The sequence below is a fragment of the Chelmon rostratus genome, chromosome 4, assembly GCF_017976325.1.
Source record: "Chelmon rostratus isolate fCheRos1 chromosome 4, fCheRos1.pri, whole genome shotgun sequence".
Taxonomy (NCBI): domain Eukaryota; kingdom Metazoa; phylum Chordata; class Actinopteri; order Chaetodontiformes; family Chaetodontidae; genus Chelmon; species Chelmon rostratus.
This window is the reverse complement of record NC_055661.1, coordinates 13219276-13244747: the sequence shown is the minus strand read 5'-3', so window position 1 is coordinate 13244747 and position 25472 is coordinate 13219276. Positions and strand designations below refer to the sequence as shown.

The 25472-nt window shown below is 40.4% G+C and overlaps 2 protein-coding genes across 2 annotated transcripts; both read right to left on the bottom strand.

Annotated features, from left to right (window-relative positions):
* Positions 1 to 347: 347 nt before the first annotated feature.
* cluap1 (clusterin associated protein 1) lies at positions 348 to 6181 on the bottom strand. Its single transcript, XM_041935431.1, has 13 exons — positions 6102 to 6181; positions 5502 to 5575; positions 5271 to 5382; positions 4779 to 4863; positions 4511 to 4690; positions 3919 to 4014; positions 3377 to 3460; positions 3136 to 3269; positions 2814 to 2955; positions 2424 to 2496; positions 2207 to 2317; positions 1939 to 1988; positions 348 to 701 (listed from the first exon to the last, which is right to left on the bottom strand). The coding sequence occupies exons 2-13, from the start codon at positions 5521 to 5523 to the stop codon at positions 525 to 527; spliced, it is 1266 nt and encodes a 421-aa protein (XP_041791365.1). The 5' UTR covers positions 5524 to 5575; positions 6102 to 6181; the 3' UTR covers positions 348 to 524.
* A 6379-nt stretch (positions 6182 to 12560) lies between these two features.
* On the bottom strand, positions 12561 to 24464 carry slc5a5 (solute carrier family 5 member 5). The gene is made up of 17 exons (XM_041935666.1): positions 24351 to 24464; positions 22149 to 22569; positions 21707 to 21772; positions 21238 to 21289; positions 20591 to 20658; positions 19648 to 19802; positions 19068 to 19208; positions 17639 to 17768; positions 17285 to 17373; positions 16182 to 16294; positions 15947 to 16017; positions 15564 to 15650; positions 14705 to 14907; positions 14328 to 14425; positions 13605 to 13690; positions 13087 to 13170; positions 12561 to 12832 (listed from the first exon to the last, which is right to left on the bottom strand). The coding sequence occupies exons 2-17, from the start codon at positions 22512 to 22514 to the stop codon at positions 12716 to 12718; spliced, it is 1926 nt and encodes a 641-aa protein (XP_041791600.1). The 5' UTR covers positions 22515 to 22569; positions 24351 to 24464; the 3' UTR covers positions 12561 to 12715.
* Positions 24465 to 25472: the final 1008 nt, after the last annotated feature.

Genomic DNA, 25472 nt, shown 5'->3' with positions numbered 1-25472 from the left:
TCTTCCATTTAGGCATAATAACTTAGCATTTAAACTGCAACAAAGCATTGTTTTTGCCAATGATCAAATATTGTGTCCTAGACAACATAGCTTGCATCTCGATTTCATATCTAAATAGAAAAAAACATTTAAACTCATTGTAACCATCCTTAGGAAGTCCACTATTCTGTCAGGTTTATTATTCCTGATGTTTCTTATTCTAAATTGTTTTTTTCCCTCTGAAAGCATCCAAACAATATAAAACTACCAGTTTCATATTTATCTCAATTTCATATTTCACTTTAAATTGTATGCTGCTGTAATACTGAGTCAAGGGACACAGAAGATATTACATTTTTTCTATTTTATTGACATATAAACAGCTTACACAAATATTCAAAAATAGGAACTATATTGATACTTGCAATAACAAGATGATTTACACAGTGAACATAATTATTAATGCATTTTTCTGAGAAGTAATGAGATGGTCTGATCTGAGCTGGAAACAGCTGGAAATCTATATGCGTGTGTGTGTTCTTCTCTCAGAAGTCATTGTCGCTCTCCTCCAGCAGAGGTGGTCTCATGCCTCCCCTGGAGGGGCGAGCACCCCTGGACACGGGGCCCTCCAGACTGTCATCTTCCAAATCCTTGCTCTCCCCCTCCTCACCTTCCTCATCTTCCTCATCATCCTCGTCCACATCAATTTCACTGTCTTCAGTCTGAAACAGCAGGCAAGCAGGAACACATAGTGGCGACAACAATTACAAGAAGCAGATAGTTATTAGGCCAGTCAAATGATTAAATATATCAGTTTTACTTTCACAGGCAATTACTCAACACATAACTACAACAGGGTTGGACATCATTCTAACTAAGCACTGGCTTAAGTCTCACAAACACGTCAATCTAATCACTGAATCAGTTCTTCAGTTGTAACAAAAACACAGAACTGGTGTAACAGTGAATCATTGAACTGGGACATGTCCACATGGATCCACATAACTACAGCAATCAGTTAAGCCACTGACCTAATTTAAAGGAAAAATCCTTTCCAAACATCTGCATAACAAAAACAGTAGCAACAATGTTCATCATCTATACAGACCAAAATGCATTGTACAAGAGACAGAAATACTTTTTACAGCCACAAATGAATTAGTGCTGCTGAATGCAATGACACAATAATTTCTCTCTCTCCAAGTTCTCTGTTGTTTTGTTTCGATGTCTCTCAGTGACACTAAAGACACAGGCAGTGACGTTTATACTGTATATATGCTTTAGTAGCGGTATGATGCAAAAAATAGTCATATGTATACTTTCTGAAATCACTGTGTAACATTGTGAGAAAATCGAAAATGTGGTCAAACCATTGCAGCATGTGTGCAAGTTTTGGGTGCACTTCTGCTCCACCCTATTACCTGCATGCACACTTTGATGAGGACTAAGGAGGATCAAATCCCTGCCCCATGTGAACAATGCCTACTGTCTAAGAGAATATGTAAGAGAATATCAGAGTGGATTTTTCCTTTAAATACACATAGGAACAAGGAGTGGACTAGATCCTGGTCCTGGACAAACCTTTCCTTTCCGTTGTTTTTTGGCATACGGTATTGACCTTCTGGAAACAGCTAAAGAGGGCTTTTAAAATACAAGTAAATAATAGAGAAAGGTGAGATACAGAATAGAGTATAAGATGAAAACCCAAAGGGATGTGAACCTGTATCAGAGCCGGTGCATGGGACACTAAAACATGACAAAAAGTGAGCAGCATGAAATTCTGTAGCGAGAAAAACAGCACAGAGGGCGCCATCTAGGGCCACTGGGAGCAAATCAGAAAACTGGTCTTAAATTTTTCTAAGCTGTAGCACACTAAATGAAGAGATGCTTGCTACATCAGTTCAAGAAGAAAAAAGAAGGATGTATTGACTGTATTGATGTTGTTATGATAGTACCAACCTCATCACTATCACCACCTTGCATGTTCCCAATAAATCGAGCTCCTCTTCCTATGACGAAAAGAGAAGAAACACGCAATTTATGTGAAAGAAGGTTGTTGGGTTCCGTTAAGTCTGATGGTAGCTAAATGGTGTATATATACAAAGGATTTTTTTGTGAGCCGCAGACACCATATGAAACCAATCAGAATCACAGAAAGCAATTTCCTATGCAACTAGTGGCAAACAGTTCATGATAACAAGGACATGGCTGTCCCTTGTCTGTGTACCTGCCATGATGCCGTTTCGTGTGGGGCGTGGCTTAGAAGGTCGACACTCTTCCATGTCGCTGTCTGAACCCTCATCCTCTAGAACGTCCATGTCAGAATCCTCATCTTTCACTACAGAAAACACATTTCATGAATCACGTGTGTGAAATCATAAAAAGCGGTTGAGATTAGGTGACAACTGCTCTGCTTTCACAGTGTGTGTTATTGGTTGTCTCACAAGAACTCCTCATCAGATCCCTCTCCTCCTCCCTTAATTTGTGCTGCATCATCTTCAGTGTATTTTCAGCCTCCTGTAAGGAAAGAAAATGACAAATACATGTAGCCTGCAATCCAGAGTCCTGGTGAGAGAGGTTTACATTAGCATGAACCTTTATAGATCTGTCAGATCCCCTTGTTGAATTTGTTGGGAAATGTCTAGAGATGCCTTAGTATAGAACAGTAGTATAACTATGGTTGAACCATACAGGTCTGCTGAGAGTTACTGGGGCAAAGTGTAAATATGTTTAAGCACAATTATGTAAAAATAGTTCCAAGGTAAGTCCTTTTATAAAACATTTAAGAATAACTGTTCTGCACATCTCGAACACAAACACATGCACGCACGCACCTCAAACCTCTCCTGCTCCAGTCTATGGTATTCATCCAGCTGTGACTCCAGGAAGCAGAGGTTCCTGAACTTTTCTACAAAGGTGTCGTATTGCTTCTGCAGATCTTCCTCAATCTTCTCATATTCATCCATGAAGGCCGGCCTAAAAAAAGAGAGAGGAACAAAAACAAGCACTCACAAGGGCATAAGCACAGACATACTTAGTTGTAGTTTTTTTTATTTGTGAGTCAAAGAAAGTGTAAAGTGAGCAAAGAGTGCAAATAATTTACCCAAATCACTTGGGAATCATTTTTGTGTGTTACCTGTCGGTTTGTGAACTGACCTGACACTCTGCAGTGTCTGGAGCCTCTTTCGATTCCTCTCCAGCTCCTGCTTCTTCTTTTCTATCTTATTGTCCAGACTGCTTTCATCAGAAACAACGTTACTCAGCATGTCTTTGGTCTTTTCCACGCTTTCCTTGACAATGAGCACAAAGGCATGGTGGAAAATTCAGAGCCATTTCATAGATAAAAACAAGTCCTGTATGAATTTTAAAAAAGAGGGTTGGCAAGATAAATACATACCAAAACCTCTTTGATGGAGGCTCTCAGGGCCTTTTCAGTCTCATTGATTTCCAGAGGTCTGGCAATGGCCGCAGTTCTCATTTCCTGTGGGAACAATGAATATGAGTAAACTCCTGCATCACCTGCATAACTGTCACTGATATCTTTTCAAATGGACTGTGTTGCAATTGAGCGAAGGTTATCATTTCAGCTTTAGTTCACTGCTGAAAAACAAAGCCACATAATGCTACCAGCCTCATCAGCACTCACAGCAGAATAATCATGTCTATGTAGACCAAGCTATTAATATGTTTCTAAAAATCATTCTTGAAAGGCACTTATGTATCAAATTTGGCTTTAAGACAGGAAAACATTCTCTCTGGTCTGGGAGTAATGCATGAAAAACCTTTGAGAAGTTACACTCAGTGTAAATTCAGAATTTTGACCTTAATGAAGGATTATTAAGGATATTCAACCTTACTTTTTTTCCTTTTACTGTCAAGGATTGTGAAGGGAAATGGAAACAAGTTTGTGTGTCGGTTCATATCTGTGTTTTCCCTCACCCTTAGTTCCACCTCTTTCCCCAGTAAATCATACAGCGATGCTCCTTTAGAAGTGACTTCAGATGCTAGCTGCCGAGCAGCTTTAAGATCAGAAATCTAAAGTGAAGACAGAAGGAGACATAATCAGCAACACACAGTTTTCTCTTCTACCTAGGATTTGAAAAAGGAAAGGAAACAGCAAATAGGATGGAATAGAAAGCTGAAAAAGCTAACTATATCAAAGTTTTATGCAGAGGAAAAAAAACCCCACAAACAAAGTTTACTGACTACACTGATTTAATATGAGAGTCAACATGCATGTAGGTCAAATTTACAGTGACCAACTTGAACCAACTGTTCAAATCAAGTTATGTACCAAAAGTTAATAAAACCATTGTGAATGCGTTGCCTGTTCACATCTGCTAAATTGCACAATGCATGGCATTTGCTACATTTTATTTGTCTTAGTTTCCTACACTGACTCAACTTAAATGTCACTCTCACTCAATTTTCTTAGAACAGATAGTTCAGTAATTAAGCTTACATACGACTAAGGATGAAGTAACATATGACATATGCGTAATATAACATTACACAGTGTAAAAAAACTCACCCGTGAGCCGAGGTCAAACTTGAATTTGCTGTTGTCCTCCTCGATTCGGTCTCCCAGGGCCATCTGCTTGGTCTTCATGGCACTGTACAGCACTGAGGTTATTTTGAGCATCTCTTTCACTGCGTAGCCATCAGCCTGGTAGAGACGCTTGGTGTTCAACTTGATATGAGCCTTAGTTGCCTGCAACCACATGAGACACTGATTAAGACAGACTGACTAACGGCAGGCCTTCAATAGCTGTCTGTATAAACATGAGAAAAGACGTCACCATAAATTGGGCTACGGCCTTGATGAAGAATATTCTGTCTGACTCTGTATCGACATCAGTGGGAATATCCATCTGAGGCTCATATCTAAAGGTGATGGGAAAGAGAGGGGAGCAAAAGACAAAGAGCAGTAGTCAGTATCCTCCATTACATACACAATGCCTAGACATATCTTTGGCTGTTCCACAGTAAGTAAAAACTTAGACAATTTATCCAAATGAGGGGCAGGCAAAAAACAAAGTACAAAGCAAATATAGACAACATACTGAGATTTGCTTCCAGAGTTAGATAATATATGTCCTTGGCTCCATATATTACAAAGTACAACTTTCAATTCAACTAATGCAAAACAATGTGTGCAAGAGTATACAGAAAACAGAGAACATTAAGTGCTTACTTGCTAGTGGAAATTCTGACCATCACAGATTTTAGGATTTGTATGTACGTATTTTTTTACACTTCAAGAATAGGGACTTTGTTTAGTTCAGTCATACCTCTTTACAAGCCATACTAGGATTTCTGCCACTAAAGTGAAGTTTGGCGTTCTGAAGTTCTCCATAGATATCAACCGAGGGTAGCCCAAAGCCCTCATCATTTCTGTGAAATCTGTCAAGTGAAATTGAACAATCATCACATGTACACAGACACAAAACACCAATTTTCAATTAAGTTATATCATGTTTCTTATTACATACAACGAGGAGCGAATAGGGAGTATCACTTACTTCTTAAGTCTCTGAAGGACATTTTGATCTGCGAGCACTGTAACGTTACAGCAAAACATGCACTGGTTCCTCCTCTGGCAGCGAAGGAGAGAAGATGTATTCACAGTCAACAAAGCAACTAACTTTTCTCGTCAATTTGTCTTCGAGAGTCGGTCAAAGATAAGGATCCAGGGCGTCGCAGGTATCCTGACCAGACTGTAGAGTCCTCTCAGACAATTTTGTAATTTTGGGCTAAGGTTAACTGTTCTATTCTGATCGTATCACCATTTTAAGGTGGTGGAAGCTAAAAATTATTAGCGTGCTCTAAAAGACTCGTTGGTAATTAAACAATTGGGTTTTAATTGCTAGACAATGCATATTTAACCAGTAAACGAGTGTGTGAATGTAAGTCGATGTAAGTATTTTAGCAGACCCGTCACATCATGGCCTAGCTAACGCTGGATTGTGGCTAGATGGACGTTAGCAAAAAGCTAGCGCTCTGTGTTGCCGATGGCTAACAGCAGGTTAGCCTGTTACCAGAAAATAGTTTGCTATAATACACGGTTGACGGTTAGCAAACGTGGCATGTCGTGTTTGCATGCCTGACAATGGCTTTGTTACCTCCCGCTGGCGTAGATGAACTAGCTTAGCTGATCGTTCGCCTCTACCATGCACAGTCTCTATGGAAACCAACTCTTGTCTACGGAAGCTTGAGGTGGCCAAAAAGACCGACGAGGACCTTTTTGTATAGTGACAGCAGGACCAGCCGCATTTAAATTTCTCATAATTGGAGGGTATGGATTGATGAATCGATTTAAGTGATTAAGTAATGAAAAAAATAATTTTGAGAGAAGAACAATGACAGAGAAGTGTTAATAACTTGGACTTCACAATCAACAACCCAGAGACACAGATAGACAAAATACTTGGCTGTTTTCGTAGAATGCTTTAGTAGGGAAGCTGTCTAACTGCAGGTAGTGACAATGATGCTTTGTCGATGCACACTGGTGGGCTGTTGCTGTTTGTTGCCGCCAGTGTGGGGGCTATACAATACCCCAAAGGTACAAAGGAACGTCATACAATATTACTTTTTCTAACAGGATTTTGGCAATATTATTACAATTAACATATCACACAACACGTTACCACCAGCTATTACGTGTTAAGCAGCTCTCTTTTGACCTTTCATCTACACACAAATGCTATTTTAGGTCACTGACCAATTGGAAAACTGCTTCCGAGGTAAAGACATTTTGTGTAGTGGACCTGGCCAAAATAGTGCTGGTGCTAACCTTACTAACAGGACTTTTTATACGTTTACATATAAATGTACATAAATATACAGTTCCCCGTCTACTTTTGTTGAGGAACAGAGGCATCAGAATGTGCTTTGGAGGTCACTGCTCCTTAATCCAAAAACAACGACAAAGACCCTACTGCCAAATTCACTGGATATGGAGGAGACCCGGTTGGTTCTGTAGTTGCAGGAAGCATACCGATAATAGTGTTATTCTGAATTCTGATTGGGCAACAAGGCTTTAGGATTAGTGTTATATTGCCACCTGTTAGTTTGGCATGTTTTTACAAGTGCAGCGGTAGATCAGTCCATAAGGACTTGGCTTGGTTACTGGTTTGAGTCCAGCATGGACTAGTCAACACCGAGATTGTCTGGCAGCTGGAGAGGTGCCAGTTCACTTCCGAGGCACTACCAAGGAGCCCTTGAGCAAAACACCCAATCTCTAACTGCTCTGGGCTCTGTGCTGCGGCAGACAATCACTTCAGCTCAATCACACTTCATTGTGTTTTTGCATTTTCACATGGATGGAGATGTTTTCAGTGTGACAGTATGGTATGGCAGCTGCACGGCACAGGAGAGGAAACAACTGGCACGGGTGGTTAAAACTGCACAGGGCATCGTTAGCTGCCCCCTTCCTGACCTAGACTCTATATATGAAGGCCGGGTCAGGAAGAGGGCAAGATCCATCGCCACGGACCCCAGCCACCCGGGCCACAGACTGTTTGTACCGCTTCCATCAGGAAAGCGGTACAGGAACATCCGCACCACCACTAACAGACTGAGGGACAGCTTCTTCCCCAGAGCTGTTAGAGCTATCACCCCCAGCAGCCCCTCACTGCAGTGAGAGACTGTGAGAACTGTGAACCACTGCACACTGCACTTTACACCTACACCTCTACCTCCACCTGCACCTTCTGTGTACTTAACTTTTAGGTCCACACATATACTTAACTAATTATATACATTTTAGTATATTGGCACATTTCATTTTCATTGGCATATTTTATTGTCCACTGGTATATTTTATTCTGTCGGTACATTTCACTGTGTATATTTTATTCTGCTTGTATATTTTATTCTGTTTGCACATTTCACTTCCATATTTTATTGTTTAGTATATTTTATTGCCTTCGTATATTTTCATTCTTTTATATTTTTAATTGCTTTACGAATATTTTTATTGCATGTTGGTTTATTTTATTTTATTGTAGTTATCTTAATTTTATTCTTTCTAGTCTTCTTATCTTTCGTACCATCTGTTCCTAACATGGGGGTTGCAATGAAAATTTCATTGACATGCGCAATGACAATAAAGACTCTTGAATCTTAAAACCAGCAGACAGGTTTTTTTTTTTTTTGAGAACGAAGGAGGAAAACGCCTGTTTTAAAAATAACAGTGTACATGTGGACTAGGCACCAGATGTACCTGAAAATGCATAACACAATCCAATCCACATCCAATCAATGAAATTATATCTAAATACTTCAGATAATTTCTTCTGGCTTCCCATCCCTCTCAGCTGCTGAACTGTGCCTTAAGCCTTATTTTAGTCTTGTTTAGTCTGAATGATTTCATTCACATGTTCTTTTGTGTTTCCGCTAACTGGTTCATCTAATTAAAATGTGCTTGATCTGGTCTTATGGTCCTCATTCACAAATGTGGTGTGTTGCTGCATTCGCAACTTCATTCAGTCATTTATTCATTAGCAGAGTTATTGGTACAACATTGATTTCTGGATTCACCCCTAATGAAATGTCTCTCTCAGCTTCTCATGAGACGCTGATGGTAATTTAAGTCGCTCTTCTCTTTCTTTCACCCTTCTTCTTTTAAACTTCTCTTCTGGACCCTTTGCTTTTTTTATTATGATTTTCCCTTTTTCCTCTTTTTTTGGAACACATGCATTAAGTGGTACTTTTTATTTAAATTTTTTATTTTCCCTTCATAGTGAAAATTTTAATAACAATTCCAAACTGACTCAGGCAATTAAAATAGCAAATGTTTTAATAACAGTTCCCAGTGACAGGCTTGATTTCCTGTGGTATTAACATACAAAATTCTTACATGCTTGTATTGCACACAAAGTGCTAATGGTTTCTGAAAATATGAACATTTGTGTCAAAATGACACATTATTGCTTACATTTTTAGATAATAATAGTACGATTGTTAGTAGCTACATGCACGTCATGTATCAAGTACTACTATACCACAATTTTGATGTACTTGTACATCAATAGGACATGACTTGTTTTAAGGTACTTTATACTTACACCTATCTATCTATCTATCTATCTATCTATCTGGAGTATTTTGAAATTGTGGTATTGCTACTTTTAACTGAGTACTAAAGGAGTACTGAATATTTTCTGCAGCTTTTTTTCAGTGTCTGTTAATGGTGCAGTACTGTCTGTGAGCACAGGGGGGCGACACTTCTCAGTTTGCGCCTGAAGTCGTTCATATCTATGGGCTGCACTCCTGACGCAGAGCATGATGGAGCAAACCAGCGAGCCACCTCACAACAACAACAACCCGACTGGAAATGAACCTCCCGCCTGCGGCCTCCACAGCAAACGCCTGAAAGAGCTGGAGAATGCCGCCCTGCAGACCACTTTAATATCACGGATGGAGACGGAATCTGGGGCGGACGCCGGGAGCTGGACGGCGGAGCAGTCCGCGGAGGGCGAGCAGTCGAACGGCTTGTCCTTGAACCACCGGTCGCCCCCTCCGCAGCTCAGCGCGGACACCGAGGCGGAGGAAGTGGAGTCGGGTAGCAATGTCGTCAAGGAGCGGGTCGAAGAAGAAAGGACCCTGACGGACCATTTAAACAAACGACTGCTGTCCTCGTTTCTGGAGAAGCTAAACGAAAGGGACCTGGCGCTTCCCGGTGTGCAGCGCCTGGACTGTGCTGTAGCGGACGAGGACTCTAACAGGGCTGCAGATGAGTGGTGAGGCACCGGGCTGAAGAAGCGCAGCAGCAACATGGAGGTGGTGGAGGGATTCAGGACCAATGTGCACGGAAGCACAATCTCCCAACATTAAAGACAGACCTTCTGTTAGGCCTACCGAATCATTGTGGAGGAGAGATTGTCTGGAAATGTTACGCTTACTTTTGTACAGTGAGAATGGGTGAAAGATTAAGAAAATGCAATAAATGACCATCCTGTGATATGAGGTGCTGTTGTACTCCTTGGTTTCATGTAAATGGCAGCCATAACGGATGTGTGGAGGCCATGTGTGTACATCTGAATTTTGAAGTGACATTCAGTCGTCAGCAGGTGTCAGTATATACTAAAATATACTTTAATATAGCATAATACTCTGAAACTGAAAAAACTGAATGAATATGTGAAACAGTGTTATAAAGACATCTCCTTAATAAGTTATTTTCTTCCATATATGACACAATATGACATAGATTTTGATTTAGAAGCTATACCACTCCTTCTCCAAGGAAGTGATGGTCTCCAAATACTTAACCATCTTTTCATTGTCAGGAAGACTTATCACAACAACAAAAATTAGTATATTTAAATCATTTTAAAGAAAAATTAAATGCTAAAAAAAAAGATGTTACAGATTTACAAAAACATTAAAGTTATGTGTTGGAGCTATTCATTGTTTTGTAACATTTAATGATTACATAGCTATTATTTATTTTGTTGCTGTTTGAAGAATATAGTTCAATTAGTTTGACTACAACATTACTATCAGTATTTTAGATAATTTGACTACTTGTTAATTTTGAAGATACTGGGCAACTTGGGCAGGTCAGGTGAATTTACATATATGGGTGGGCAGGCGCCCTGTGGTAGACTGGCGACCTGCCCTGGGTGTCCCCTGCCTTCGCCCGAGAGATGGCTGGGATAGGCTCCAGCCCCCCCGTGACCCTGCAAAGGATTCAGCGGTGTATAGATAATGGATGGATGGATGGATGGGTGGGCAGGCATAGGATCCGGGGCACCAGGAAGGGTTTATGTTTTTTTAGCAGGGCAAGAGAGGCCACAGACTTTGTCGTTCTTTATTTGCTTGCTGAACGTTAAAATAAACCGTACTAAATAATACGCTCGCCTGGACAATGGACTCAATTTTCCCTGCGTAAGATTTGTTCCCTTGGTGCCACAGTGGCCGTTTGAGTTTGAGTTAGTCGATTTTTGTTTTGCTTTTTATTATTTTGTTTGAGGACAAATCACCACTACATTATGTGATGCAACAGATTTGATATTCATTTAGAGATAAATAAAGTTGAAACTCTCCTGACTTCATGACACAAAATACAAAATTCTTAAAACTGGATCCTCCACAGTGGTGGACTGTAACTAAGTACATTTACTCAAGTGCTGTGGGTAAGTACAAATTCAAAGGTACTTTCAGAGTCAAAGTTTTAGTCCACTACAACTGTCAGCTTTAGTTCTAGTTGGATGGATAAAATGAGTTAATAAATAAGGAGTACAGTAAAATGATACATGGCAGTAGAGTAACTGTAATATTAAACCAAAGGCATAATAATAAAACACTGACAAGAAGCATTTGTCTGCAGAATGACTGTTTTTCTTTTTGATACTTTAAGTACATTATCTGATAATACTTACACACTTAAGTGAGGTCTCAATGCTGAACTGTCACTAGGTCTATGTACTTCTTCCACCATCGATCGTCACTAATGACAAACGTGAATCAGTAAAGAGCTGAATCTTTATCATTGCAGCCTCCACTGTCTGACTCTCACAGGAAATTATCTATGACCCAGTGCTCCCCGTGATGAACAGCCGGTTTCCAGTACACTGGGCATTTTAAGCATGAACGTAGTCACAGACAGAAAAACTGGAGTATGCTTTATTCATTGCTCTTATTAAAGTTGTGAATTAAGCCTGTAACAATAAAACCTCCTTATACATAGATAGAAAAGAGAGAAGGTGTTCCTTTCAACTGTGGCAACACGCAGCATTTATGGGATATGGGAATGCAAAATCATAGCAAAGCAGCAGCACAGGTGTGTTTTATTGCTTATGAATTGAGCTTTTCATTTGTAAGAGGGAGATTTTTTTCATTTCTTATTTCAAAAAGTTGCATAGTGTCGTCTTAATGTTCCTCCACAGAGACTGGAGTCAAGTTCAAGGAAACACTTTATATCCACAAAGAAACATTAATAAACTATTCACAGGAGAAGATGCCTTTCATGTTTCTTCCTTTGCTTCTGTGCATCTACTTCAGGATACAGTCGAGTTTGCTCACATACAACGCTGCTGTTTATGGTGGTTGGGTTGAATCATTGACAACAACAGTGCTGCCCACACGTGCCGACAGATGCTGGCTGGATGAGTATTGAACTATGAACTTCTTAGCTTTTTAAAGATCCATTCTGGCTGAAAATGCTTATGATATCTTTACAACTCCCTCTGCCCTTCGCATTTATGTGGCAAGCCGTAACTGGCAAGGAGATTTCCCATTTACAGGACTCATACTAGCCAATATTACCAACAGAGTAAAACCACTTTGCTGTGCATTGAAGAGGAAGCTTTAGGGAACATAACGAGAAGACATGAGCTAAGAGTGGAGAACAAGGAAAGAGCTGACTTACTGTCAGTGCACACACAGCCCGGACTCTGCCTGTCACATGTCTATTAGCACTGGCTGGAGTGCAGGTGTGCATTGCTACAGATATGGGACATACCAGAATAAATGTCCTGATGAAAGAGTCTTCCAACACTAAAAGGATTCAAATAACACCAGAGGGTATTTGATTAGAGTCTATACATTTCTTGGCACAGTTAGAACATTTTGTATTTTAAAGAATACATTTTTTAAAAATTGTCTTTTGTTTAAACTAAACACAGCTCTTATTGTAATGCAGACTTTATGAATTAGGAGTTTGGGCTACAAGACAGGAAATGCCATCACTGCGATTTTGGATAAAAACTTTCAGTTTTCAGTCCAAAACCTAAACCCTGAGCGGTGAATTAATATTCCCAACATCTGTTAGCCCTTCCTCTTTTTCATCTTCCTTATGCAGGGCCCTCAGAGGCACACGCTGTGGTTTATCTGCTGCCTTGTCACCCTGGAAAAAAGAAAGATTCTGGTTTTAAACCATAAAAAATGAAATGCACAAACTGAACTGAATAATACGCAGCTGCACACTAATTTCAAGCTTGATCAGAGTTGAGACTGTAGCAGCTGTTTGGTAAAACCTTCCAGAATTGTTGTAGATGTGATGCTACATGCGCGTCTTATCTACCAAATATCCCATACATTAAATTCATAACTTCAGTATGTTTCCAACCTCAAAGAATCACACATTTCTAATTTCTTTACCTGGTTATTGCTATTCGGGCTCACATGTGTATCCCAGCATGCATTGTGAAGAAGGCATGGAAACATCCTGGACATCGTTCTAGTCTTTAAAACAAACACAGTCAGACAACACATTCACATTCATGCATGCTGTGTCAATACAAATCTGCTCCAAAATGATCTATTAAATACACTACAGGGGTTATAGGCACTTTGCTGTACAATTTACAAAATGGATTTATAATGTTTTGGAACAAAACCCTTCATTAAGAGTCTCAGGTGCACCTGAGATGCATGCGTTTGGACTGAGGAAGAAAGAAAGAGCACCTGGTAGAAATCTACATTAAATGGGAAAAAAATGCCCCTTGTGGAAGACGTTAACCCATCAGTCCAGTGTGCTAACTAGCCAAAAGATAATAATTATCTCCTGTATTAATTGAGATGTTTGGTTCATCCTGTTCCCCTGCTTCAGTTCTACTTTTCTGCATCTACACAAATTAAACAAGGGGCGAGTCACAGGCTTGTAATATAGTACTTACTCTGCGCTCTGATGGGACCTCGACTTGCTTTTTTTTCAGATCCCACCATAACAAACCCTCTTTAATATGATTCCTCTTTGTTGGCCCTGTGTGTAGAGAGACACAACAGAACGTGTTCAGTTTACTGTGCTGTGCATTTCCATAAATCACCACAGAGTTGAGTGTTGAGAGCCTTGAGTGTTGGTCGAGATATGTAAAATACTGGCTAGTAGGGACGTAGCTATAGACAGTGCAACTGCACTGGGGCCCGTGCTGGATGGGGCCTGTATCACTATAAAAAAAAAAAAACAACATTCAATTGAATAAATATTTTCTCTTTTCTCTGGTATTCATGTCATATACAAATGTCATGATGATTGCTGGGTAATATTTCGTTGTCCAATCTAAAGTCTATATGTAATGTAACTATTTACAGTCGGTGTGGTCCTTTAATGTTTTGTGTGGTAAATGTTTTGCGATCCTGAGTCCTGTTGATATTTGTGCTGCTGTAATGCATAAAGTTGGTGATTTAAAGGTTGGATTGGGTGCAGGTGTTGATTAACTAATATTTTGGTGGGCAGGTGAGTTGGCTCTCGTGATGGGTCTGGTGAATGCGGTAAAAAAAAAAGTGTGTGTGTATGTGTGTGCGTGTTTGCTTCTTAACTGAGGAGCTCAAGGGCCTGTCATAATGACCTGCACTGGGGCCCGTCGTTATGAGTGTCTTTAACCTTTTTATCTTCTTACCTGTTGCGTAGCTCACTATCAACCCGACTATCACCACCGAACTGGTTGCCATGGCACCGAAGTAGAGGTAGGACATGGAGTAGAAGTTATGCAGGCCCCTAGTTTCGGAAAAGACAGTTTAATTGTTGTAACATGTATCGAGTTTTATGTTAGGACTTATTTTCTTTATTTAATCTGACATCATCATTCTATAAATTTACAGCAATTATATTACAATCCAGGCTAAATTTCACACTTCTAAATATTCACGTATCTTATCTCAATATGACTTTGTTTTAGCACAAATAAATTGTGATTACTGCTATTTATCTCCATCTTTAACCAATGCAAACCACTTGGGGAAAAAGCAGTTGTGTGGCCTCGCTGAAATCACTGACCCCTGGTTACTGGGGCGCAGCAGCGTGGAGATGGAGTGTGGATCCTGGGTAGGGCTGCTGCTCTGGGTGAAGTTGTTGGGTCCGCACTCGCCTGCGAAGCTGGGCAGGACACCCATGATCTCCTCACTGGGCGGGTAAAGAGTTGAACCAACAGCCAGCCACAGAGAGACACAGAAGCCCGCCAGTATTCCCAGGAACGCTCCCTGAAAGACCGAGTACGAGCTTTAACAGAAGACGGGAGGCAATTTGAGGGAAATGGGATGCTGCACATCACTTGAGCTTTGTTAGCATTTGAGGTCAGCTTTGTGTGCCAGGGCTGCAGAGGAAAGTCTGATTTCCAGAAAATCTGGCTGGTTAACGGACAAGAAGAGCTGCAGGGAAGAAGGTGTGTGTGTGTGTGTGTGTGAGAACGTTGTTTCAGGGAGGTGTTAAGTTATTTAATTGAAATTATTCTGTTTGGTTTAGACTGTTGTTTTTGAATCAAGAAACTATATTTACATGGAAAATATGAAACTCCCTTAATACACAGAAGCATTTTGTCCTTTTGTGCAATGGGAGAAGGGCAAAAATTTGACAGAAGCATTCATAAAAAGACAGCCGTGGTTTAGTAACAACACTTTATGTGAACGCATCGCAGTGGGTCAGAGGTCTAAAACAATGAAGCTCTGAAAGAATCTGATAAGATTCAAAGACAAATTTTGTGACGTATTTGTACGTTATTTTGTGTCAAACAGACCACACCCCTCACTTCTGGCTTTTACTTTAAGGATTTAAAGTATGTCCATAATGAAAATGTTTGGGTTTTCCTGGCTAAGAAAAGAATGACAGTGGACGACACAGGACAAATCAAGACACTCACCAGCCTGTTTGCTGCTGGGACAAATATACCCAAGATGAATACGCCCAGTAATGGACCGCTGACCACACCCATGACAGTGAACGAGCCCTGAACAGGGAAGACAAAAACAGTTCTGGAAACGCAGCCGAACACTCCACTGAGACATTATTACAGAAAATGATGTAAATCTTAAACTGGAGTCCATCCTGAACCATTGCTCGTCAACCCAGAGGTCAGAGAATTAAATAACTTACCCAAAGCAGCTCTTTAGCTATTTTTTGCTTTCAGTACAGTTTGTATGTGGCTGCACATTGTAAAAATTTAGCTTTAAAAGAGCTTTTAGAGCACAAAGGTTGCACAATGGACTAAATATCATGTAACATTGTAATGTTTAGTTAATATACCTGAAGTACCCCCCAGTCCAGGAAGGAGGAGAGAGCAGCTACTGTGATACAGCCGAGTCCATATAGCAAGGCTTTGAAAAAAAACAAAACAAAACAGAATTAATACTACAATAATGAACCGTCAAAATGTTATCTTTGCATTGAACTTGGTACCAAAATAAACACAAAGTAGCATCATCTTTGAGTCAATAAGTGAAACAACTCAAGTGGATCCAGTCAGAGAGAATCAACCTACACAGTCCCCTTGAAATGAGGATCAGTTTCTTCTGGGTCATGTGGAGCAGATGAGGCCGCAGAAGGTCCTCCATTGTTACTGCAGCCATTGCGTTGATACTTGTGGAGGCCGTGCTGTGGAAAAGAGTTGTGGTCACTGGTTATCCCACCACAGCAGCTCACTGGACATGTTTAAACATTATTCAAATTCTTTTTATATTTTCAGGCTCAGTGTTCATTCAGGTTTAATCCTGAAACTACACGAACTATTACTTTAAAAGTTCCAAAAGTAAATGTACTCAGTTATGATGCTGTACCAAATATAGAGCCAATAATATAGCAGATGCACAGGCTCCTGCCACAGTGTTTTTGGCACTACCACAGGGGTTTGCCATAATTAGAACATTTTTAATTCTACATATATGCATAGATACATATTGTTACTTTAATAGGCTGGATTTAGCTTCCTGTAGCATCGCGTTGTTTACGTATGGAACAGTACCAATACAACAATAGAAAAAATATACTCAATTACAAGCAAAAGTCCTTCATTCAAAATCTTACTTCAGAAAAAGTACAGGAGTATCTGCAGAAAAAAATTATTTAAAGTAAATGTGCTAAAAAATGGCCCGTGTAAGTGTTTACTAACATATTTTATGTGACATTTTTAGATTGTTTCTATTTATGCATTACATATAAGTAACACTTTACAGTTGTAGCCGCTCATGAGGGAGTTAGTTTTAAATATTTTATATACAGTACAGTCAGGTAGTTTAGTCCAGTGGTTGCTAATGTAGGGGTCAGGGCCCTCTGAAGGGTCACAGGAAAAATCCTAGGGGAGGTGGGATGATTAATTAAGCAGGAAATAAGAAAAACTATTTTCTGAGGGGTCACAGTTCAATAAAGATTCATCTTAACCTGAAAAGTAATTACAAACTGTCGCTGTCAAATAAATGTTGTGGAGTAAAAAGTACAGTATCTCCCTCTGAAATGTATGTGTAAGTAAAAAATAGAAGAAACTTGAAAAATCAGTCCATCAAAATTCTACTTAAATTAAATTGTCCTTAGTTACTGTCCCTGTGATGTGAGGGGGAACCTGTCATAAGTTTAGAAAGTCCAAAATACCTCAGAGTCCCGCTGTATGCACAGGCGAGGAAAAGTCCCGGAAAGCCAGGATGACTTTGGAATATGTCCAACACGAAGTACGGCATATACTTCATCAGATGAGAAAGAGGGGGAAATAGAGGAAAAGTAAATATCCGTGTTAAAAAATAACTTATTTCCTGTTGTTGGGAGAAGATTAACAACCCTAAAAGAAATCCAGGAACGAAAACATTCAACTTAACGAGTGAAATCCAATAAAAGCATAACCATAATCCCCACCTGCACTATATAATACCAGTAATGACAACAGCTTTCAGTATCATGCTGTATAGTCATGGATCAGTATGAATATTTATTCTGGAGTGTTTTGAGTACCAGATCAGGGGCAGAAATCCTCCCAGACTGCAGCGGATCACAGTTGAAGTAATAAGCAAACATGACAATTCCGCAGGTTCCTGCACTGGTCACAATCAGGAACAGACCCACTTGATTCACAAGCAGCGCCCTGCAATTAAAAGCAACACCATTTACTCACCAGGAAGGAGGAAAAATGCAACCTGAGGTTTTCCTGATGATGCGTCTATAATCATAAAATCTCATAATCATTTCAAGCAATTTGGTGAAGTCTGAGGAGCTGCTGTATGTTTTCTAATGTAATGTCTGAGAGATTAGATCCTTACTGATGCCTTTAAATCTAAGAATTTATACATGCAGCATATTGGCCAAGTGTAAAGCACAGTCCCCTCTCAGCTCCGAGGTTCAGGGTTTGAACGCTTTCTGCTTATGTGGGTTTCCTCTGGGAGGTCCGGTTTCAACCACTATCAAAACCAACACATTCTGGCCCCCAGCTCGGGGGCTTGGTCAGGATCCCTTGGCATAATTCCTCAAATGTGCATGGCTCTGCGGCCAAGTAAGCAATAATAGAAAGACTTTCAAAATAAAGCTTGCTGAGAACAATAATAAACATGTGGTTAACATTGTGATGGGTTAGGCACCAAAAACCGCTTGGTCAGGTTCAGGAAAAGATCTTGGTTTGGCTTGAAATAAGTATGTGCATTAAGTTGCATACGTTACATTACTTCACTTCACTACAGGTACCCAGTGCCTTAAAAAGTGACACCAACTGATACCATTTCAGAATATTCACATTTACCAACCCTGTCCTTCCTCAGAAATCAGCAGTAGATGACAAGTGTTTGAGGGGAAAATTGTTGTGAAACTGGCTGAAAACATATTGAAAATAAGATCAGATTTCTGATGACACATTGCAGAGCAGTAGTGTGCCATTATTTTCACATGTCCTGCTTAACTTCTCACATCATGGGCTCTTCTCAGTTCTCTATTTTTGTGCCTCCTCGTCGCGAGTAGAGGATGAGCAAACTGAGAAATGAGACGAGGGGCTTGTCTCTAACGCTCTTGTCGTGGATCAAGCAACTCTCTCCTGCCCTCCAATTACCCCATTCAACCTGAGCCTCCTCCACTTCAGTCAGATTAGACAGAATCTACAGATAGTGCAGGGAACGACTGACAAGATGAAACAAGAATAAAGGATCACAATGCTTGCAGTGGAGAAAGCATGCTATGAGATCACCTCTGTGTGTCTTCCTGGTGATGTAATTGAGAAGATATTGATGCTGAAGGTTGATTGATGAGTGTCTTGGCCTTGACCAAGCCTCAAAATGTCACTATAGAGACCTGCAGCTGCTTGAAGTTCTTCTTGCTTTTCTAATTCTACAAACTAATACAGTAGCTCTTCAAGTGTTAGAAATTTTTATGAATGACAAACAGGCCTTCACCCACTCACCACTGGGCATCTCGTTCTGATCTGCAGGAGATGTAGCGCTGGACTTGAGCTTGGTTTACCCCGTACATGGACAGCCAAACCAACGAACCCCCGACAGTCAGGCTCCAGAAAGTGTAGCGCTGCCGCGGGTCAACGTCAAAGCTGGTAGATAACATTATTGAACAAATCAGTGACCCTCCACTCTTTACCGACTCTTTCCATGAAAACTCCTGCAGTCTGGATTCCTCAGATTTTGGAAACGATTTCTTACATTCAGTACATTTAAATGTGGACACATTCTTGCCAACATTTTCAAAAACCCCAAGTATAGTTTGAGAAGATAGATAGAAATCTTCATCTCAGGTCCACTTGTTAGCTTTTTCCAGAGCTTTTGACAGCGTCTCATGCATGTGACGACCCTACAACTGCTACAGTTCAACCTGCCACACAATTGAAGTTCCAGACTTTTGTTCTGTGATGAGAAGTTAGCAAAGTCTGTCCACCAAGGTGTGAGATATGGTTGAAAGCTCTCAAAAAAGCTGCCACATGCATTTGCTTTTGCAAATGTTTCCTCGGTCAAATAGAAAAAAAAAGTGTTTACTCATTGAAATTAATGCGGGATCCATTGTTGGCGATCTCCAGTACCAGTGCAGGACTACCAACCAGGACTGTGCCGTGGATGAAAATGACCACAAAGCCCAACAACATCACAAAAATCTGGAACACATCAGTCCAGATCACAGCTTTCATGCCACCCTGTTACAGACAGATGATGAAAGAGACAGACAAAACCAGATTAAGGGCAACATGCATTCATTTGGAAGATGTAGACTCAGTGTCTGCATACTGTAGAAGACTGGCCTGGGTGTTACATTACATTCATACTTCATATCAGAAATAAATTATCCCCAATATCCTCACTATTAACTTTATTAAATTCTGTGCAAGTGAGAATAATACCATCACAACTGAAAAGAAACAAAAACAGTCACTATCAAATCAGAGTGAAGAGCTTGTGAACATAGTGAGAGGCGAAATGCGATAATGTGAATAACGGTGCTTGCGTGCAAACAGTCTAACCTCAAAGGCATTCATGGTTGAACAGTTGTTTGTACATGTGAAAAGGATGTTGTTAAAAACTGAAGTTGAGAACTTCAAACACTGCCTATTTTTTTAACCTCGATACGCGAAGTGGGCATGCTTGACTTTTCCTGAAAGTTAAATAAATTGCCAGACGCAGGTGTGGCGGAAGCTGGTTCAGACACTTGTGGGTCATCCGACAAGCATGTCTGGAATCTAGGAAATGACCCCAAAACCACAGACTAAAATAAAAAATGTGAAAGCCTGTTGCATTGCTAAGAGGTCTGTCAATCCAGCAATGATTAAATTCTCAGCAAGATACATGTAGAGGACAGACGTGCTGCATCCTGCCAATACACATTTCTGGACCCACATTTGGGTTTGGACAGAAACCACTCCTGTCTGTTTGTGCCTAATCTAAGTGCGATGCTGGTTTGATGTGGTATAAATAAATGTTTCCTCACCAGCGTGGTGTACAGGGTGCAAATGATCCCAGTAGAAAACAGAGACACCCACAAGTTGAGTCCAGTTGCTGAAATGAAAAAGAGACACAGGTGTTACTGTGTCAATGTGGAATATTTAACACATTGCACAACTGCAGAAAAGAACTAGGCATTAACAGCACTCACCACACAAAACTCATGAAAATGACGTTTGATAACTGTATGTATTATTATTATTATTATATTACTCCAAGGCGGCAATGATGCTTTGATCATGTCAGAAATGCAACAGTCATCACAATGCACCCAAACATGTGCTCAGAGGACTGATTGTGCCATGTTTGGATACAAAAACCAAAAGCAAACATTTGGCAATGTCATCAAACATGATAATACCGAAATACCTGCATGCATTGTTCTTATGTAAATCTCTTGTGTGCAGGTACAAATCATCTTTATGCCTACGTTGCTGGTGGACAAACTATTTGATGGTGACACTGTTTCTAAATTACCTCAAACATGTCATCAGCAATTTTGTGATACTTATAGGCTTTATATACAGCAATGTTGGTGGGCCAAATATCAAAGGATTACAGAGAAAAATCCAAATGAATGAAAACATTTCATTAATGCAGACAGGCAAAGGGGCATCAGGCGGTCTGTCCTACCTTGGTTGAGGATCAAGGCAGGTGCATAGATGACAATCCCTGTGTAAAGCAGCTGAGATAAAGGAAACATCAGTGACAGTCACTGGGTTAAAGAGGTTTTAGATCAGGCATGTCAAACCTTTTCCATAAAGCGCTGCAGTTTTTCGTTCAACCAAGGAGGAGCACACCAGGCTGGACTCATTTAATTATCTGATCTCAGTCTGCAGCTGATAATTAAGTGATCCCTTGATTAGTTGGAATGTAAACCTGCAGCCACATGGCCCCTTTATGGAATAGGTTTGACATGCCTGCTTTAGAGTCATGCAAGGCTTGTGCAAGTCAAAAAACTGCTTCCCTGGAGCTGACTTGGCAAACTGAGTCAGACTCTGAGCCAAAGCAAATATTTGCATGATTAAAGTCATCAAATGTGACATTCAACTTTGTCGTCAACAGGGCAGGGTATCATGGAACACAGTGATGTCTGTCTTACCGTCGCTACGAGAAACTGGATACTCCCCAACAGCTGCATCCCTCTGCCAAATCTCATCTTCAGGTACTGTGACAGGCAGAAGGCTGGAGTTATAACACGGCAGGGTATCTCTGCACGCATCCCTCATCCTTCCCCACCTCTTCCATCCATCATTTTTAATGACCCACAGGTGCATTTCAACACAGTGTGAGAGAAATCCCAACCCTGTTTCTGCACTGGCTAGAAATACTTGCTCTTCAGTGCTTAATTATTTCATGATCAGTTGGTTTAAACCCTCAAATTAAACCTCTCCATCCATTGAAAACTCGTAAAAAAAGGTCCCTGTTCCTTTTATAATTCTTCTAGAATATATTATTTCTCAACAATACCAAACTGTAATATTTTGATCAGGATAGCAGAAACAAAAATTTAACTGGGGTACTGTCTGGAAGCTTATTGTGACCTGATTGGTGCTGGTGATGCCCAGTCGAAAGAAAACTGGAAGAAAGAGATAAGCTGTCAGCAGGGAGTTGATGCTTTGTCCCAGACACATGTAGAGGAATTTAAAGCCATAGCGAGACGTCTCAGAGGGAACACCCAGAACCTGGACTGCTGACATGAAACTAGCACAGAGCGACAGCCCAACAGGCACTGCCGGCATGCTCCGACCACCAGTGAAGAAGTCATCAGCTCTGGCCTCGGTCCGGCCCTTCTTCAGGGCCTGGAAGACTCCGATGGCCATGGACACGAACAACATGGCAGCAAAGACTGCATAGTCAGCCAGGACGAAGCCTGAACTGGCTGGTTCGCTGGCAGACTGCCCTTCCATTATTCTACTTTGATGCACTTTGTGTTATTGTTTGGTGGATCCAGATGTTTGGGATCTGTCAGAGTGAATGAGAGTCGATTAGTGACCACAAAACAACTGATGGAAACACAAGGCTTGCAGTACACTGTATGTAATCCATTATAGGTGATCGCTGTAGGATTTCTACATCTCAAACATGATTGTGACAGAAAGCAGTGACCTCATGACACTTAGTGGTGAAATGTTTCATTGTTTAGATTGCACCAGTTTTTACTTAGTTTGTACAGTTTTTATTTAGATTGTACAGTTTTTATTTATCTCTTTTTTTTAATATATGTCCTGTCACAAAGGGTTGAAGAGTAAAGCAATTTCGATTCTCTGTTTGTCCTGTACATACTGCAGAATTGACAATAAAGCTGACTTTGACTTTTTTTGACTTTGAAAAGCTAGCATGGGGTGTCACTGTTTCTAATATCTCTGGTGACTACTTTATTCATGTCCTGCTCTAACTGCAAAACTCAATAAAGTCAATCAGTCACAAGTAAACAAACAAATCACATTTTTTCCACCACTTCCACGTGGTTGGCAGTTTGATCCCCTGCTTTGCATTGAAGTCCATTTCTCATTTAGAGACTGTAACTTAAAACTATCCCGTGAAATCTGAATGTCGAATGCATTTTCCTTCTGAAACATTTGCACAGCCTGTTTGATTGTGTGCTCTTTGCGCCCATTTGTTTGAAGACTGCAGCCTTCTTCAGTGACAGGCACTGGTGCACTGCTGCATTTCTTTGTCTGTCACTCATCAGAATAGGGTGAAGCTGGAGGGAGCAATGTCTACCATGTTGCCAACGAAACCCACTTGGAATGGCATTAGTCATTACCTTTGAATGTGCTCTGGGGAGTTTCAAGGACAAAAACATCTTTTAAAATATTTTAAAACCTTCATCTGTTTCCTTGTTCCCTGCCTTTGTTGGCACGTAGTTATGTTATGTGGCACATTACTAAGTCTTAATTAGTAGAATTAAACTCTTGCAAGGAATGCAGACCTTGTTACAGACAGGTCTGCATACAGAAATATACATTTCACCAACACTTGATTATTTTTTAACAAGTGAACCAAAATGAAAGACCTCCCTTCTGACCACATTTCCTTCTTCCCATCAAATCGTTTGCTTCCGGTCATGATGAAAATCTTGGTGGTAACATATTTTCTCAACAAAACAAAAGCATTGGTTTTTTCATTAAAAAAATGTAAAGTTCCTCACATCCTTATATCACCGCAAAAGACTAGAGGAGTCTGGAGTGAATGTATATATAAAGCATCAGACTCTGACACTGCAGGTCAGGGTTTGTGTCTCCTACCAACAATCAAAGACAACAATGCAATCAATCCAGTGCAATCAATACTTTCTTTTGCTGAATATTTTCCCAGCATTAACGATGATTATCTTTCCTTAACCCAAGAGTGTCATCTCACTGAATGTGAGAAGAAAGATGCTCATATGGTCTGCTGACAAATGCTGCATGTGTAGGTGCTGAGCGCTCCAGAAAAGTAATGATTGGAAAGACTGCTTTGAGTATTATCCTCCAGGAATAATTTACAATATATGACTCAGAGCAGTTTCAGGTGGCAAAAAATCGAATTAATTATTTATATTTATCTATGAACTTTTTTCTCTGATTGAAACATGTCCTCATTTGTTTCCTTTTTAAGTGTAAAATATACAAACTGGAGAAATCATCATCAGTGTGTTTTATATGCAATTAAAGGTTGAATTTAATTTGAGAAAAAAAAGTAGTACTACTGCAGTGTTTTATTCTAATTACAAAGTTGAGTTAAATTGTCAAAAGACTCACCACTGCAACTCCATTCAGTCCAGTTGCTTCCACTCAGTGAAAGAGGAATGTGCTGACAGCCTTCTTCAATACTCAGCAGCTGCCTGGCCTCCATACACCTTCTTTATGAGCGTGCACGTGCATTTGAGGCGTGCACACATTGTCAAAATTTACTTGACGGTTCCTCCCCCCAAAAAAACCAGTCAGGTGTGTTTGGTGTGAGTGTCAGGGAGGGTGTGCAATCAAAAGTGCAGGACCAAAAACAAAAACAAGGATGTTGAAGTGGCTGTAGAGGAATGCAGAGCCCTAAAAGTAGGGCTTAAAGTAACCTACTTTCTGCTGCACATGACCCTTCTGGTGTGTGTGTGTGTGTGTGTGTGTGTGTGTGTGTGTGTGTGTGTGTGTGTGTGTGTCATACAACACTGCACTAGTAGTTCTTAGATGGCTGCAAGTAACAATTAATTTCATTATTCGTCATAAAGTCTACAAAACCTCAGAAAAATAGTTGAAGATCTCCCTCATAATTTCACAGCGGACTTCAGAATGTCTTTTTTTGTCCAAACAACAGACCAAAACCCAAAGATATTCAGTTTACTTTTACAGATAATGATAATAATATTCACATTTGAGAGGCTGTGACCAGTGTCAAGGACAGTCTCACTAAAATCTCTGGGTTCTTTTAATGAAGCAATAGGAGAAGCTGTTGATTCCCCAAAAAATCCGTTTTATTTTAACATTAATAGAATGTGCAAGGTTGCAGAGCTCTGGGTCTCCACTTAACCTTTCCCTGATCCACAACAGAGTTGGATCAGTTCACGAAGTCTGACACACTACCTCTCCCTGACCCAGTATTTATAGACAGAACATGAGGAAACAGTCGTTGGCTCCTTCTCATTGGCGCTCTCTCTCCCATCCTCATTTCCATCGGCTCCAGCGATGTGTCCTCTGCTTGGTTATCTTCGAGAAACCAACGTCAACCTGTTTGCAAGGCCGAATCTAGAGACACCCTTATCCCTGACGCCTACCTGTTTTATCCCTTTTCTTTTCAGCTTAAGTCGAGGGCTCCAAGATGTCTCCCATGCCAGGCCTCTATCTCAAAACCTCCTGTTCTAGTTCACACTGGCCTTAGATACATTTTGCACA